General features: G+C 49.8%; 1 protein-coding gene across 2 annotated transcripts in view; it reads right to left on the bottom strand.

Annotated features, from left to right (window-relative positions):
• Window positions 1–12,495, bottom strand: part of ELL (elongation factor for RNA polymerase II) — an 82,823-nt gene extending 70,328 nt beyond the window's left edge. Inside the window, exon 1 of one of the 2 annotated variants that reach the window (XM_021083507.1) lies at window positions 12,317–12,495. In XM_021083507.1, coding sequence (XP_020939166.1) covers window positions 12,317–12,451 — 135 coding nt within the window. In that variant the 5' untranslated portion in view covers window positions 12,452–12,495. The remainder of the gene's footprint in view (window positions 1–12,316) is intronic. The other variant, XM_021083508.1, reaches the window with a different exon arrangement.

The following is an 18,508-nucleotide window of genomic DNA, read 5'->3' as shown; positions in this document are numbered from 1 at the left end:
ATGTAATTTTAAATCTCCAGTACGATATTTAAGTCCAGAATGAGTGTTTCCTTGCTATATAACTAAAGAAAATGCTTGATTTGTACAGAAAAAAAATTATGTATAACCAATACAATAATTATTGTATTATTGTGTCACCTTGCTGTACAACAGAAATTGATAGAACATTGTAAATCAACAATAATAGAAAAAAAAATTTTTAAAGAAAGAAAAAGGAGGATGGGAGTAACATATACACACTACTGGATATAAAATAGATAATTAACAATTGCAGATGTGGCTTGGATTCCGCGTTGCTGTGGCTCTGGTGTAGGCCGGTGGCTGCAGCTCCGATTCAACCCCTAGCCTGGGAACCTCCATATGCCATGGGAGCGGCCCAAAGAAATAGCAAAAAGACAAAAAAAAAGAAAATAGAAATACGGTTGCCAGGGACTGGGGGAGAGGAATGGGTCATTAAGTGTTTAATGGGGACAGAATTACAGTTTGGGAAGATGAACAAGTTCTGGAGATGAATGGTGGTAATGGGTGCACAACGTGAATGTACTTAATGCCACTGAACTGTGCATTTAAAAACGGTTGAAGATGGCACAATGGGATCGGTGACATCTCTGGTGGACTGGGACCTATGTTCAACCCCCGGCCCAGCACATTGGGTTAAGGATCCAGTGTTGCTGCAGCTGGGGCATAGGTCACAACTGTGGCTCAGATCTGATCCCTGTCCCAGGAACGCCATATGCTGCCAGGTGGTCAAAAAAGAAAAAAAAAAAAAAAAAGATGGGGGAAGGAGTGGGATGGACTGGGAGTTTGGGATTAGTAGACACAAACTACTACTAATGCAAACTATTTAGAATGGATAAGCAATGAGGTCCTGCTGTATAGCACAGGGAACTATATCCAATATCCTATGACAGAATATGATAGAAGATAATACAGGAAAAAGAATGTAAAATATTAAAAAAAAAAAAAAAAAGGTTAAGATGGTTGTTACTTGTTGGCTCAGCAGGTTGGGGATCCAGCATTATCGCTGCTATGGCATGGGTTTGACTCCCAGCCTAGGAATATTCAAATGCCTCAGGTGAAAGGGGGAAAAAAAAAAAAAAAAAGTTGAGATGGCAAACGTATGAATTTTATCACAATTAAAGAAAAATAATAGGAGTTCCCGTCCTGGCACAGTGGTTAACGAATCTAACTAGGAACCATGAGGTTGCGGGTTCAGTCCCTGCCCTTGCTCAGTGGGTTAACAATCCGGTGTTGCCGTGAGCTGTGGTGTAGGTTGTAGACGAGGCTCGGATGCCGCATTGCTGTGGCTCTGGCGTAGGCTGGTGGCTATGGCTCCGACTAGACCCCTAGCCTGGGAATATCCATATGCCGCAGGAGCAGCCCAAGAAATAGCAAAAAGACAAAAAGGAAAAAAAAAAGAAAAAAAAATCATTTTTTTTAATTTTAGGATTTCCTGTTGTAGTTTAGTGGGTTAAGAAGCTAGCATTTCCACAGCTGTGGTAGGCTCAAGTTTGTTTGTTTGTCTTTTTAGGGCCACACCTACAGCATATGGAAGTTTCCAGGCTAGAGGCTGAATCAGAGCTGCAAACACCAGATCTGAGCCCAGTCTGTGACCTACACTGCAGCTCAAGGACAACACCAGATCCTTAACCCACTAAGTGAGGCCAGGGATTGAACCTTCGTCCTCATGGATACTAGTCGGGTTCCCTATCACTGAGCCACAACGGGAACTCCTGCAGCTCAGATTTGATCCCTGGTCCAAGAGCCTTCATATGCCACAGGTGCGGCCAGAAAAAGGAAAATAAATTTTTTTTTTTTTTTTTTTTTTTTTTGCTTTTTTAGCGCTGTACCCATGCAGCATATGGAAGTTTCCAGGCTAGGAGTTGAATCAGAGCTACAGCTGCGGGCCTACACCACAGCCACAGCCACACGGGATCCAAGCCTCATCTGCAACCTATACAACTCACAGCAACGCCAGATCCCCGACCCACTGGGTGAGGCCAGGGATTGAACCCACATCCTAATGGGTTCTAGTCAGATTCCTTTCTGATGAGCCACAATGGGAACTCAAAAAAAAAAAAAAAATTTTTTTTTTCAAAGGCTCTGAGAGGTCCCAGGTAAAGACTGGACTAGAGCTGATTGGTCTTAGCATTCCCAAAGCCTCTCTGATGATAACCCTGCCCCAAGTCCCACCTGCCACAGAAGGAAGCCCCCAAGGGCAAACATTCATGCATTCAGTGAAAGCAGCCATGGAGTCAAGGCTCCCACAGGGAGCCCAGGAAGAGGCTACTGCCATCTACATCCACACAGAGAAGAACAGCCACAGCCACTCAGTCTGGGCTTCCCTGGATGATGAAACTAACCCCAACTTCCTGCTCAGGCATCCCTTACTCCCCACCTCCTCTGGCTGCCCCACCGCCCCCAGCCTTCCTCTCAGATTTCATGCATCCTTGGCCTTCTGGGGATGAGTTCACCTTCCCCACTTCCCGAGCACCTCCAGCCCATCTCTTGTTGCATTTCTCCCTCCAGGCAGCCATCACCCTTGGGTGGCCTCCCCCACAGGGATTTGAGAACTGGCCAGGCTGCTCACCAGTAAGTGCCAACTGGGTCAGTCTAATACACTCAACCAAGCTGGATAATAGAAGGGAGAGAACCCCCTCATATACCCAGGGAACAGCATTCCCAAGTAGAGAGGGGGTTTGGCCCCTGGAAGATGTCCTTGTGTGACTCCCCAACACCCACAAGCTTGAGCACAACCTAAAGGCAAAGATGGAGTCACCACAACCTGGGCTCTGTGCCTGACTCCTCACACTCTACCGGCAGTGGCCACCGACCCAGCAGACTCAGCAATCACCTCCAGACGCAGCCAGACCTGTCTCCAGAAACCTGGCCACCACCTCCTGGCCCTCCTCAGCTCCATCTGGCCCCTGTGCACTGCCCACTGAGGCCATGGGCAGGATCAAAGGGAATGCATGAGAGGGCCCAGTTCCCTCTGACAGTGTGGTAGACTTCCCAGTGGGAAAGTAGCTAAAAAAGACTTGAGAAAGCCATTTAATCTAGCCATGCTTTTATTCTGCAAAGAAATCCTTGACATCAGAGCCAAAGGAGTGGGTATTTTAAATTCCGAAAGGCTTCACTTTCTCAGGTCATTTGCAGGACATACACACATACACACCAACACACACACGGGGAGGAGTGGTTGGCATCCATAAGCATCGCCTGCCTGACCTGGGAGGCCACTACCACAACTGCCGGTAGTGAGGCTTAGGAGGGAGCCAGGGACTCCAGGTTGTCCGTAGGAGCTAGCTGGAGCCAGGCTACCTGACCCATTGTGTGACATCCTTCAAGGGAGGCATGTCCTTGTTAGGATACCCTCCCTGAGTATATAAGATGGACACAGGGGCAGCAAGGTAAACAAGGAGGAGCTGACTCTCTCCCGACAGGCCTAGATTAAAAACCAGGGTAGCTGGGGGGCACATACTCAAGAAAGGAACCTCTGTGCCGAGCTTCAGTTTCCCTTTTAGGAGGTCTACCAGAAGAATGCTGATGACAGAGCAATGGCGTGGAGGATTAACCATGGCCCTAGACCATCAGCAGCTCATTAATTTCTCAACAGCAGAGCAGTCCATGGCAGGCTAAACTACTCCAGGACCACCTGTTATAGAGTGTGCCTGGGAACACTGGGAAGTGATAAGTGGGTGTTGGGCCAATGTGCTCTGTACTTGGACGGCATAGCCCATTTGCCTGCCTGCCCATGAGGCTGACTATGGGTGACACTGACCCCCAAATGTTGTCTCAGGGTGCAGCCCCTCTGTCCAGGCCCAGCATTGGCTCCCCCAGCATCCAGTACACCCAACTGTCCAGAAACTCTCAACATCAGCCCAATAAACGAAATCTGCCATCCAACTGCCCGCAGCAAGGAACAAAATCCAAGAAAAGGAAAGGTGCTGGCTTTCAGAGCTGCCACATCCATTCAAAACCACCTTCAAATTGCACTCATTAGGACAATGACAAGAGCCTCAAGACATCCAAACCCTGGAACACCACAGCCACACATACATATCTTCCACCTCCCCCTGCACTAAGGATGATGATGATCACAACAACATCATCTATCCATTGCAGACCTGCAGCAGCTCTCTGATCAGACACAGTCACCTTTCCTCCAGCCAAGAGTCACTCCAGAGGTGACCATCAACATCTCAAGGCCTGCATAACCTGACTCTCATAAACCCGGCTCAGGCATGACAATAAGCCAACTATACAGAAGACATTTCTGCCCTATGGCCAGAATCAAGAAAGGTTAGGAATGTCTACCTCCCCCAACAAGACACAGGTGGCAGCCCAAATACTTCCCACATCTGCCCCCTTGCCCAACCCCTAGTGGGCCCTAGCTCAGGCCATTCAAGTTTCTCTCCCTGCTTCCCCACCTCCAGACCTGTCTTCCCTGACCATCCAACACCACGGGCTGGATTATACCTCTCCTGTGCCTTGAGATCAACACACCACAGTTGTACCACTCAGCACCTGCAACCTCTAGCTCCACTCACAAACACAGAGGTACACCGGGGACACCCCTCACCACAATTCAGCAACTCTGCACAGCCCACAGCACAGAGCAGACAAGGCTCCAGGCACCTAGGAAGCCCCAGGATCAGTGTGATGCTGGAAAAATACTGACATGTTAGAGTCCTCACTGAATGGAAAATGCAGCCAATAAATCGCAAAGTGTACCACTACAATAAAAAACATAGGGGAGTTCCCGTCGTGGCTCAGTGATTAACAAATCCGACTAGGAACCATGAGGTTGCGGGTTCAATCCCTGGCCTTGCTCAGTAGGTTAAGGATCCAGCGTTGCCGTGAGCTGTGGTATAGGTTACAGACACGGCTCGGATCCCGCGTTGCTGTGGCTCTAGTGTAGGCCAGTGGCTACAGCTCCGATTAGACCCCTAGCCTGGTGACCTCCATATGTCGAGGGAGCGGCCCAAGAAAATGGCAAAAAGACAAAAAAAAAAAAAAAAGAGAGACATCCCATCATGGCTCAGCAGAAACAAATCTGACTGGCATCCATGAGGACACAGGTTCAATCCCTGGCCTTGCTCAGTGGGTTAAGGATCCACCATTCCTGTGATCTGTGGTGTAGGTTTCAGACGTGGCTTGGATACCATGTTGCTGTGGTTGTGGTATAGGCCAGCAGCTACAGCTCTGATTTGACGCCTAGCTTAGGAACTGCCATATGCCACAGATGTGGCCCTAAAAAGCAATAAATAAATAAATAAATAAACTTCTCAAACGAGTTGCTTTTAAATAGGAGACCCCATAAACTTCACAAACATGCAAAGGTCCCTCCCCTCTGGAGGGGTTGTGGCGAGTCACCAACGGACCCCTCTGACCTGGTGACTCAGCCAGGAGCCACATCTCAACGTGGCCAGGGAGGGACCCAGCTGGAAGGATATAATTAGCACCAGACTACAGTGCAGCCACTTAGTGTGGGGACCGGAGGTCTCCCCCCAAATGGTTTACCTGGACATCAGCTTCTTTACTAAAAAGCGAAGTGACAAAACTACACATTATGGCTATCTGTGTCACCGCACTACAAGTCAGAGGTCATTTGGAGGAATCATTCTGGAAAGCATCCCTTTGAGCTCTGGGTGACTTCAGAGTGGCCACATATAGCTAGAGAGGAGATCTCAGACAACTCCAGGCCACCTGAGTCACAGACCAAGGAGAAAGTCATAAAAGCAGAGAGCAGGGGACCAAGGCCCTGCAAATGAAAGACCCAGGGAAGGCAAAACCCAAAGGCACAGGATGAACTGCCAACTAGGGCCCTGCCAGGCATGTCAAGCAGGGCTGCTGTCACAAAGAAGTAAATTTCCCAAAATCAGGGTCTGCTTTGGGACCAGAGCTGCATGGAACAGGAGAAGCAGCCTTGTTTTTCAAGGACTCCTCAAAGATGTCACAATCCGGTGTGATGTCAAAATTACTTCAAGGGTGATGAACTCTGGCCCTGCCGATGAGTCAACAGAGAGTGGGTTTCCGAGAGCTGCCAGCTGTTTACACACAATCACCATGGTGAACGGTTGCCAGAAGTCTAGTCAAGGGTCACAGGGGCCAAAACGGGGGAGGGGGGGGGGGGGGGCTTGACCTTCATACACAGCCTCATTGGCCATCTTCATACACAGCCTCATTGGCCAGCACTCACTCCACACCCCAGGTTGCTAACCTTCCCTCAGTACCTATGAGATATGCTCCTCCTGGGAGGGAAATGTCCCCACAACTATCAAGTGCCCACCTTGAAACACAAGCCCTACTGAACCTCTACGTCATGATCCTGACATCAATGGGCCAGCCCACTCTTCCCAGCCACCACCCTTCAGAGGGGCAGACCTCAGGGCCATACACTGCATCCAAGCCAGATGTCCGCTTCCCAGCCCCATCCCAGTTGGGAGACTCCTGCTGTCTCAGCCTCCCAGGGTCTTCACTCATTTCCTCACTGGAGAAATGGGAACCACCCCCCATTACAAAGCTGACAGCCAGGGGACAAGATGAAGTAACACATACAGCTCAGGTCAGTGCTGGCATGCAGGACATGATCCACAGGTGCTGGTGACCATTTGCAGGCTTTTTCAGGGGACGGGGCACAGTACAGTCAAAAGCTGGCAACTTTAGGAATATGCAATGGCCATTCAGGTCACTAACGCTCCCGGGAGCCTGAAACACTGGCACTACATAAGGACTTACCCAGTGGGACTCTCTTTCCTAGCTGTGTCCCAGTGGCTCAAACTTCCTCCCAACTCAAGTAGCATCCTGGGCCAATAAGGGCAATCTAAGTGACCACAGACAGGCAACACTGCCCCTCAGAACCTCAACTGCCCCCAGTGAACAGTGGGAACAATAAGCTAGCCTTCCTGCCAAGACTGTCAAGAAGATAAGATGTGGAGTTCCCGTCGTGGCGCAGTGGTTAACGAATCCGACTAGGAACCATGAGGTTGTGGGTTCGGTCCCTGCCCTTGCTCAGTGGGTTAACGATCCGGCGTTGCCATGAGCTGTGGTGTAGGTTGCAGACACGGCTCGGATCCCGCGTTGCTGTGGCTCTGGTGTAGGCTAGTGGCTACAGCTCTGATTCGACCCCTAGCCTGGGAACCTCCATATGCCGCGGGAGCGGCCCAAGAAATAGCAAAAAGACAAAAAAAAAAAAAAAAAGAAGATGAGATGTACCTGGACAAAGGGCTTACAGGGGCCTGGCCTATGGCCAGGAGGGGCAGCACATTTCTAGTCCCAAGATGGTCTGAAAAGCAGACAAGAAGCTAACTGGTTAGGGCCAAGTGGGGCACACCCTCTCCCAGGGAGAAGAGATGTAGGCATCTCCTGGGGCCTCTTTGTGGGAGGGGAGCAGAGGCTAAATTAAGGCTCCTCCTGCCACCAGTGCCCAGGCTGACACCCACACAGCTGCCCCCTTAGCAGCAGGCGAGCAACCCCCAGTTCAGCTCTAGAACAGTCCCAGAGTAATTACTGCATAACTTCTCTCTAAATGCCCATCCCAGGACAGAGCCCTGAAGCTGCCCCCACTCCTTTACGTGGGCCTCACCCCCCACCCAAACACCCTCAAGGCCTTTGCATGTGCCACCTCTGGAACCCCCCTTAGACCACAGCTCTGGCATCTCCTAGGAGTGCCCCCCGCTCTTTTTTTTTTTTTTTTTTTTTTTGGCTGCACCCAAGGCATATAGAAGTTCCTGTGCCAGTGATCAAATCCAAGCCACAGCTAAGACCTATGCCACAGCTGTGGCAACACTGAATCCTTAGCACATTGCACTGGGCCAGGGATCAAACCCGAGCTGCTGCAGAGACAATGCTGGATTCTTAACACATTGCGCTACAGTGGGACTCCTAGGGGTGCCTCTCTTAATCAGGGCCCTTTCACATCACCTCATTTTATTTCCTTCCTGACACTGACCACTGACAAGTTCTTCAGGCTGATTTCTGTGCCACCCTGTTCATCATCTGTCTCTTGCCTCATGACACTGAGAGCTGTCTTGGTTACTTGTAAATGTCCAGCCTCTGAGCAGTGGTCCTGTATAGACTAGGCACTCAGTCAGATTCAGTTAGACGTAGGAGCCCAGGCTCCTTGTCTCCCATGGTCTCTGCTCAAACCTTCAGGTGGGAACTGGCCCTGGGTACCTGCACTAAGTGCTGAGAACATGGGAAAGGTCAGGGTTATACTGAGGGCCACACACATGCCAAGAGAATCCTTACAGCCCACAGAGGAAGAACTAGAGTTCAGAGAGGGCAGGGCCTGGGACCCTCAGAGTCCAGAGGGAAGGATCTGGAGGTGGGAGGGGTCAGACACTGGGATACCCACAACCCTGAGAGCAAAAGGATTAGGAGTGAGAGAAGTCAGGTACTGGGACACTTAAAATCCTAAAGAGAAGGATACAAAGAGGCAACTGGATCTCACCACCTGAGGAGGAGGATCCGGCCTAGGAAAGTCAGGCACTGGCCCAAGGCCTCATGAAGGCAGAGTCAAGATTCAAACCCAGATAGGCTCCCATCCCCAGGTTTCTTGGGCCCCTCCCTGGGCCCTCAAATTTTCCTGAACAACAACAAAACGCTCCTCTCTCTTCAGGACCTTATAATCAATGAGAGGAGACTGTCACTCAGCAACAGAGCCCACCAAATCCAATCATGAAATATCCAGGTGGTTGAGGCAAGTGTCCCAAGGAAGGTTACTTCCTCAGAGTCAGTGTCAGGGACGCATCCCTGAATAGGCACATGATGCTATATCAGAAAGATGGGTTGTGTTCACACTTCCTCTCTCTTCTTTCCCGAAGTAACTCATCACAGTGAACACGCAGATCCACGGGAGCAGCTGCTTTGGGACTCACTTGAGACCACACGAAGCCCAAGTCTGGACAGTGGCAGCTGCACGTATTACTACATCTTTACCTTCCATTTCATTCCAAGCTGGTCACTAGGTCTGTACAAAGGCAGCTCAAAACACAGACCCCTCTGGAAAGGGTAGCTGTCAGGGACTTCTACTTGGGCTACTCCAACAGCTAGGATTACAAGGCTCCTGGGAGCCACAGAGGAAGTTTTGAAGGAAGCTCCTCTCCAGTACCCTGCCATATCTTAATCTGTAAAAACCTCTTTGTAATTACAGATTACCCTCCAGCAACAGGGGAGTTAGAGGCACCAACCCCCACCCAAGCAGTCGAAAAAAATCACGAATACACTTGACAGTTGGCCCTCCATATCCCAAATTCTGCATCTGCAGATTCAACCAACTGTGAGTCCCATACACCGTGACACATATTTAGTGAAAAAAATCCATGTATATGTGGACCCAGGCAGTTCAAACCCATTGTTCTAGAGGCAACTATAAAAAGTAAAAGTAGAAGTTTCCGTCGTTGCTCAGTGGTTAACGAACCCGACTAGGAACGATGAGGTTGCAGGTTCGATCCCTGGCCTTGCTCAGTGGGTTAAGGATCTAGCGTTGCTGTGAGTTCTGGTGTAGGTTGCAGACGCAGCTCGGACCCCGCATTGCTGTGGCTCTGGCGTAGGCCAGTGGCTACAGCTCCAATTGGACCCCTAACCTGGGAACCTCCATATGCCGTGGGAGCAGCCCTAAAAAAGGCAAAAATCCAAAAAAAAAACTAAAAGTAGGAGTTGCCATTGTGGTGCAGCAGAAATGAATCCGACTAGTATCCACGAGGATGCAGGTTCGATCCCTGGCTTCACTCAGTAGGTTAAGGACCTGGCGTTGCCCTGAGCTGTGCTGTACATTGTAGACGCAGCTCGGATCCCGCATTGCTGTGGCTGTGGCATAAGCTGGCAGGTACAGCTCCAATTCAACCCCTGGCCTGGGAACCTCCATATGCCACAAGTGCAGCCCTAAAAAGCAAAAAAAAAAAAAAAAAAAAAAGTAAAAGTAAAAACCCTCTTCACAAGTTGTCACTGGCAAACTATATAACCATGGCACTAGAGAATAGGAAACTCTAGACAGACACTACTGACAGTCACAAGTCACACATAAAGAGCTTTGTTAACAACCAATCATCCTTCTCTGGTCACACAAACAAATTCTTCAAGTCACCTTCCCCATACCCACCACCCAAGAGCACTGAGTGTGCCCAGCTGCCCTGATTTTACCTCAGTCCACTATTGAGTAAGATTAAATATGAAATTGCCAAGTAACTTAAATTACCAGTCAGCCTCTGAGAAAAATGAAAGTTTGAGTCAACCCCAAAATTTAGCTCAAAGTCAACCCCAAAATTTAGCTCACCCAGCCAAGTTAACACAAATGGCTTGGAGAAGCTCTAAGAGGGAGCCTCATCTGGCTGATCAACACCAATGTACACAGCTGGGCTCTGCATGGGACAAACTTGAGTCTGCAGTTATACCTTCACCCTCACAGGAGGAAGATCCAGCTCAGGGGATGTAACCAACACCCTAAATTAAAAATAGCAGCGTGACAGCATGAGGTGGATGCAGAGACAGGCCTTCCTGACGAGTAGATCAAGGGAGGGCAGCATGGCAGGGAAGGCGGGGCTCCTAACCCTCAGTGACCAGGTACCAAGTTCACCTTATTTACATGACTCACCAGCTCTCCCCCAGCTGTTTCTAGGAAAGCCCGCCTTCCTGCAGAACAAGTTGGAATTGCCCAGGGAAAAAGTCACCGGGCTGGAATTCCACAAGGAAGGCTCAAGCTGGCCACCATGCCCCCTCCTCCTCACCTGCAGTGGCACCCCAGGCTCACCTTGGGGAATCACTTTTGACAAGGTGAGAATTTGCTCTTCCAACAAAGATGAAGTCCCTGTTCTATGAAGAGAAAACTGAGACGCAAGAACAGGAAGGAAATTGCCCCCAAAAGTGGAAAGAAGCCAGGGAAGGGTGGGCACGGGTAACAAGACAGGGGAAAAAATTCCCGGCTTAGCTAATGGTGCCGAACAAGTCCAGGGCAGGAAGAAAGCCACATTCCTTCCTAGTTAGTCTCTCTCCTCACCCGCCCTGAGCCCCCCCCCAGCCCCAGTACACACAACACACACACACACACACACACACCACACACACACACACACACACACACTCTCTCTCTCTCTCTCTCTCTCTCTCTCTCTCCTCTCACTCTCTCTCTCTCTCTCTTCTTTCTCTTTCTCTCAGAGGGCGGGGCCTTCCTGAACCTGACACCAGACCCCTTGCTCCCCCTAGCCACGATGAAGCCCCTACTTTCCCAGTGAGGAGGTAAAAGGGCTCCCAAACCACTTCCCCTCAGGACCTGACCACTGGGCACCTGCAACTTCTGTCCCAACACAGGAGGAGGGCGCCATGACACAAACAGAAATGGGAAGAAGCAGTTTCTGACCAGGGCCCCAGATGTACCCTACAGTCAGGCCTGAAAGAAGGTACACAGAAGCCTCTCCCCAACCCCCCCCACCCCCCGCCAGGTGGCAGAACTGAAACGCCTTGAACTTAGCCAGATGGACCCAAATCAGCCCCTGAGAAGTTTGTGAGTCAGGAGCCAGGTGCGGTGGCCAGAGCTCCCTCCCAGGTGCCCACCACAGGCTCCCAATCTTCTAAAGGCACCATACCAGCAATCCCCCCCTCCACAATCACAGCCTCTTCTTCTCAAAACACTCCTACTCTCTAAAGGTGTCCAGTGAGACCTGGTCACCTGGGGAGTTGGAGGCGAGTTGACAGGTTTTGCCCAAATTTCCTTTCCCAGGAACGAAAAGTGAACCCAACTCCAGGGGCCTCATTGGAAAGCATCAAAGACAGCCCCCAAGTGCAGACACAACCTCCCCATACAAACGGAACAAAACCCCACAGGTGCTCCGACAGCGGTGCCCCACTGACCCACCCTACCAGTGACCAAGACGGAAAAGCTGCTCCTCGGGAGTGCAGGCAGTCATCCCTACCGGCCATCCCGCAAAGGAGCCAAAGAAGCCCCAAACCCCCACCTCCGAGCTCGGACAGCGGGGCCTCCACCCCTTCCCCTGAACAGGTGAAAAGACCAGTTCCTGCTCAGGTGCCGGATGGGCCGAGAAAGGCGCCGGACAGACCCCCTATCCCCAGACCAGGAGCGAGAGTTCGGGCCCCATGGCCGCCCCGGGCCACCCGCCAGGTTCTCCTCCCGGCGCCGAGGTTCCCTGCGCTCCGAGCCGGACAGGCGCCTACCCCGCGCCCCGCTGGCCCAGGAACTCACAAGCAGCACCTAAGAAGCCGGACCCCGCGCCCCCAGGCTAGGACGCCGTGGCGAGAGGAGCGCGAGGCCGACCTGCGTCCCGATGTCCCCGACGGCCGCACCGCCTGCACCGCTCACCTGGCAGACGCGGTAATTCTCGAAGGCCCTCAGAGCACTGTCGGTGAGCTTCACGTGGAACACGGACACCTTGCTACCGTCGCTCACTCGCCCGCACGACAGCCCGTAGCTCCGAGCCTCCTTCAGCGCCGCCATCTTGCGACCATCGCTCCCCCGCCCCCCCTTCCCGGCTCCAGTGCGGGCGGTGCGCCGGCCACGCCCCACCCTGCTGCCCGCTGACGTGCTGCATTATTCATAAGACGCGGCTGGCCACGCCCTCGCCGGAACCCCCCTAGAACCACAGACGCCGCGGTACCGCCCGCTGACGTGCTGCACTATTCATGAGATGCGGCTGGCCACGCATCATGTGGGCCCAGGGAATCCCATAGTTACCGCCCCGACTTCCTGCATTTTCGTAAGGCGTGGATGGACTCCCCCCATCCCTAACCTCTCAAGACCCTAGAGGTGTCCACTTCCGCGCCCGGACTCCGCCTCGACACGCGCGCTCCTTCAAGCCCCGCCTCAGTGTGTATTATTCATGATCTTGACTCAGCCAGGCAAGTCGAAGCACCGCCCCACCAGCCAATGACGTGATGTATTATTTATGAGGTCTCTCCAAGTCTTCCGTCTTTGGCTTCAGCGAGGAGCCGCATTGAGGGCGTGGGAGGGGGCGGGGCCCGCGCAAAGCACGTGGGGGGAGGGATCCGCTGCTGGATGGGCGTGGCTATGTAAACTGAGCGCGCGTTGGACGCTGGGTTGGGCTAATAGGGTTCCCCTAAGGTGGGCCTGGGGCTGTTGGATGATTGGGGGTCAGATTAACTTTGCTCATGGTAACAGTAGATTTCTTTTTAAATTAAAATATAGTTAATTTACAGTGTTGTGCTAAGGGTAGACTTAGAATAAAATCCTACACCCCCCAGAGCCCTGAGAGATGGTGATTGTCCTGCTCACCCATTAAAAAAAAAAATTTCACCTATCATGAAGTTAGTTAATGTGTACAATTCTGTGGCATTTAATACATCCACAATGCTGTGCAGCCACTACCACCATCTAGTTCCAGAACGTTTTCATCACCCCTAAAGGAAAAACCCACACCCACAAAGTAGTCACTCCTCATTCCCCCTTCCCAGGCCCTAGTAACCACTAACCTACTTTCTGTATCTATGGACATTTCTCTTTTTTCCTTTTTTGGCTGCCCCGTGGCATATAGAGTTCCCTGGGCCAGGGATCAGATCCAAGCCTCAATCCAGACCTAAGCCTCAGCTGCAGCAACTCCAGATCTTTTACCTACTGTGCCAGGCCAGGGCTCAAACCTGCATCCTGGCACTGCAGAGACACCGCAGATCCTGTTGCACAATAGCAGGGACTCCTTCTCATTTTAATCTAATTACAGACAGTGGTCATAGGATGAAGTGAGGCAAGGGAGGAAGGTGAATTCAGGGACTTTCTATGTGTTTCTACCCAGATGATCTTGTTAGCTCTGCCTATCACTACCAGGCCGGCACTGCCATCTATTTACCCCTTGACCATGAACCTAAAGGCTGATCCTAAAGGCAATGCTAGATTCCTTGCAACTTTTTCCCATGCCTGTCATTAATATCTCCGTTTACAAATGGAGAAACAGAATCAAAGGAATGAGACAGCAGGGGTATACACCCTGCCAGTGAATGGCCTGCCTGAAACTTTGAACTTGGATCTTTCTGACCCAGAGCCCTCCCGACTACATTTTTTCCTGCCTCTGCTACCTGGGTCCCTTTCTATATTGCAGTGTTCCTAATTCTCTTAACTTCTCTAAGCCCTCAGTTTCCTCATCTGGCAGATGGGTCCAAACCACTGTATCCTTTCTATATTTCTTCATTGAAAACCTCCAGCACTGGGTGGTTGTGCTGAATTAATAATGGATGTCATTTAATACGCACAACACAGCTATCAGCCCATTTCATAGATGAGAACAAGGGTCAGAGAGGTCTCACATGCTACTGCAGAAATTCCAACTCCAGCCTGTTTGAGCCCAAGGCCAAAACTCTGGGATCCTCCACCCTTTACCTAGGATCTGTCCATTCTATGGGGAAGATGCTGGCACTTGCTCGCACACTAACCAGTCTGCCCACTGTTGTGTCCAGCTGTTTATCTGGGAGACCGGGCCAGGTAAGAATTAGAATAGACCAGGGTTTCATTGCACCTAGAAAGAAGGGGCAGGTGGGGTGGCTGAGGAGCAGGCAGTCTGGAGTTTAGAAGATGGGAAGGGGAAAGACGGCCAGACTGCTAAATGAAGTAGAACATTGGAAAAGCAGCTGTGAGTGCTTACTGGCTTTCTGAGTGACATTGGGAAAAGCACTTCCCTTCTCTGAGCCTAAATGCATTCATCTAAGAAACAGACAGCAATACTAATAACAGTCACCTCGCGTTGAATGCTTAAGATACACCAGACTCTGTGCTCAGTGTTTGGCACCCATGACTGCATTTTGGGGCAGATACAGTGGTTCGGATCCATCTGCCAGATGAGGAAATTGAGGGCTTAGAAAAGTTAAGAGAATTAAGAACACTGCAACCAGGGGCTGTGCTCCACTTTATACTTAATGCCCCAAGGAGTTCCTGTTGTGGCTCAGCAGTAACAAACCCAACTAGTATCCATGAGGATGTGGGTTCGATCCCTGGCCTCACTCAGTAGCTTAAGGATCTGGCATTGCCTGAGCTGTGGTGTAGTTCACAGACACAGCTTGGATCCCAAGTTGCTGAGGCTGTGGCGCAGGTCAGCAGCTGCAGCTCCTATTCAACCCCTAGCCTGGGAATTTCTGAATGCTGTGGGTGTGGCCCTAAAAAGAAAAAAAATTATATATATAATAATATATAAAGTATACATATACATACTTAATGCTCCAGTGTCTCCCAATAGGATCCCAAGAACAGTCATGGAGGAAATCATCAGGAATTGGCATGCTCTACAAAGTCTCTAAGAACTAGGTCAGCCAAGAAATTGGAAGCTAGTTGATCACCTTGGGTGGGCTTTCAACACATAATCTACCTAGTAAGCTCATTGCAGAAGTTCTAGCTTTATGATGACCCTAGTGTGACCCTCACCCCATGTAGCCTTGGATATGTCCCATCCTCTCTGTTCCTCACTTTGCTCATCCATAAACAAAATATCAGTATTTACCCAAGAGCCTGACCCTAGACCAAAAACAAATGACATCACCATGGAAATCATTATTTTTATTATTAATGGGTTTACAAGAGTTTATCTACGCAATCCCTTTTCGTTAGACATTTATGGTGTTTGCAGTGTATGGGGTTTTAAACCACACTGGGATGAACACCCACTATTCACTGTTTGTCTATTGCTAACATACGTATTAGCAATTGCTGTATACTGATGCATAACAAAGTACCGCAAACTTAGTGGCTTAATACTGGGAACATTTATTATCTCCGTTTCTATGAGTTATAAATCTGGTATATTTTGTTTTTTGTTTTTTTTTTAATGTCTGACTTCTATAATTTATTTTTTTTTATTTTCCCACTGTACAGCAAGGGGGTCAGGTTATCCTTACATGTATACATTACAATTACATTTTTTCCCCAAAAATCTGGTATATTTTGGAGTTCCCTGGTGGCTCAGTGAGTTAAGGACCCAGTGTTGTCACTGCTGTGGCTGTGGCGCAGGTTGCCCTGGCCCTGGAACTTCTGCATGCCTGAGGAGCAACAACAACAACAAATCTGGTATATGTATATATATTTTTTTAATTACACAAATGAATTTATCACATTTGTAGTTGTATAATGATCATAACAGTCTGATTTCACAGGATAACCCAAGCACATCCCCCACCCCAAACTGTCTCCTCAGAGACCATAAATTTTTTTTTTTTTTTTGTCTTTTTTTTGCCATTTCTTGGGCCGCTCCTGCGGCATATGGAGGTTCCCAGGCTAGGGGTTGAATCAGAGCTATAGTCACCGGACTATGCCAGAGCCACAGCAACGCGGGATCCGAGCCGCATCTGCAACCTACACCACAGCTCACGGCAACGCCGGATCGTTAACCCACTGAGCAAGGGCAGGGACCGAACCCGCAAGCTCATGGTTCCTAGTCGGATTCGTTAACCCCTGCGCCACGATGGGAACTCCCATAAATTTTTCAATGTCTGTGAGTCAGCATCTGTTCTGCAAAGAAGTTCAATCTATCCTTTTTTCAGATTCCACATGTCAATGAAAGCATTTGATGTTCGTGTCTCATCGTATGGCTGACTTCACTTAGCATGATAGTTTCTAGGTCCATCCATGTTGCTAAAAATGCCAGTAGTTTGTTCTTTTAATGGCTGAATAATATTCCATTGTGTATATGTACCACGTCTTCTTGATCCATGCCTCTGTCGATGGACATTTAGGTTGTTTCCATGTTTTGGCTGTTGTAGATAGTGCTGCAATAAACAATGGAGTACATGTGTCTTTGCAAGTCATGGTTTTCTCTGGATAGATGCCCAGGAGTGGGATTGCTGGATCAAATGGTAGTTCTATGTTTAGTTTTCTGAGGAATCTCCATACTGCTTTCCACAGTGGCCACACCAATTTACAATCCCACCAACAGTGTGCTAGGGTTCCTTTTTCTCCACACTCTCTCCAGCACTTATTGTTTGCAGACTTTTTGATGATGGCCATTCTGGCTGGTGTATGGTGGTACCTCAGAGTGGTTTGGATTTGCATTTCTCTAATGACGAGTGATGTTGAACATCTTTTCTCGTGTTTCTCGGCCATCTGTATGTCTTCTTCTGTTTAGATCTTCTGCCCATTTTCTGATGGGGTTGTTTGTTTTTTTGGTATGGAGCTGCAGAAGGCGTTTATAAATTTTGGAGATTAATCCCTTGTCAGTCGATTCACTTGCAAACTGGTATATTTTAACTGGGTCTCTGCTCAGGGTCTCATGAGGCTGAAATCAAGATGTTGGCTGGACTGTGTCTTCATCTAGAGGCCCCGCTGGAGAAGGAGCTGTGTCTAAGCTCCTTCAGGTTTTTGGCAGAACTAATTTTTGGGTGGTTGTAGGACTAAGGTCCTCACTTCCTTGCTATCTGCTATCCAAATGCTGGCCATATGGCCCCCTCTATTCAGTAAGAGAGACCTCCCTCACGTTGAATCCCCCTGACTTCTTCTTCTACATCCAGCAGGGTCAGGGCCACCCCAGATTATCTCCATATCTTAAGGGAAACTGTGCCCAGTAACAATACAATCGTGGGAGTGAGATCTACTCCATTCCCACTCCTGGGATGATGCAGGATGGGAAATCTCAGGAACGCCTTAAATTTCCTGCAATGCACAGCTCTTAGAGATGACTCTCTGCACAGTTTGTCCCACACTTCCTGAAAGTTGAGTAGCTAGGTCAGAGCAAATGGGCCTTAGGGATTTTGAAGCATACAGTCTTGCAGCAGAGGGAACATGAGGATATGTGAGAGTGCTCTGTTTGGAGCCAGCCCCTCTGCAAGGGGTTGGGGCAGCGGGGTGGCCAGCATGCAATCCCAGGGTCCCATGCCTGCTCCACTGCTCCCTTAGCTGGGTACCTCAGAGCTAGCAAGCCCACCCTGGGGGGCCTCAAGGCTTATTTGTGCAATAGGAAGGCTCATAGCCCCTCTCAGGATGGTGGTAAAGACATACGTTATTAGGGATCCCCAAGACCACTCTCAGGTTTGCTCATTCACTAGGGCTCACAGAACTCAGAAGAGCTGTTATATTTGTGGCTAGACTTGATCACAGTGAAAAGACATGGTCTAAGATCAGCAAAAGAAGCCTGCAAAAGGCAGAAACCAAGAGAAAGCCAGCACCAGCTTCCGTTTGCAGACAGTACTTACTTAATTTTCCCAGCAACAATTGTGGCAACACACATTCTTTCAACCAAAGAAGCTCACCCAAGCCTTGTCCAGGGTTGTTGTTGGGGAGGAGGGGTCAGTAATGAAGATATGGCTGAACACCCATGGGACTGAACTCAAGTCTTCAGCCCATCCAGAGGTTAAACTAATATACCATGTGGTCAAAAGCCCTTAGCATAGTCTTAGTGTGGACAATCTGGTGTGACCCACAACCTCAGGTAAGAGACACTCATATCAGTCAGGATATTCCAAGAGCCTAGAAGTGACCCCGGGGTGCTGGTCAAGGGCCAGTCCTTTACTTTTTTTTTTGGCTGCGCCTGTGGCATGCAGAAGTTCCTGGGCCAGGGATCAAACAAGC

The sequence above is a fragment of the Sus scrofa genome, chromosome 2, assembly GCF_000003025.6.
Source record: "Sus scrofa isolate TJ Tabasco breed Duroc chromosome 2, Sscrofa11.1, whole genome shotgun sequence".
Taxonomy (NCBI): Eukaryota; Metazoa; Chordata; class Mammalia; order Artiodactyla; family Suidae; genus Sus; species Sus scrofa.
The sequence above is the reverse complement of the archived record's forward strand: the minus strand, read 5'-3'. Positions and strand labels throughout refer to the sequence as shown.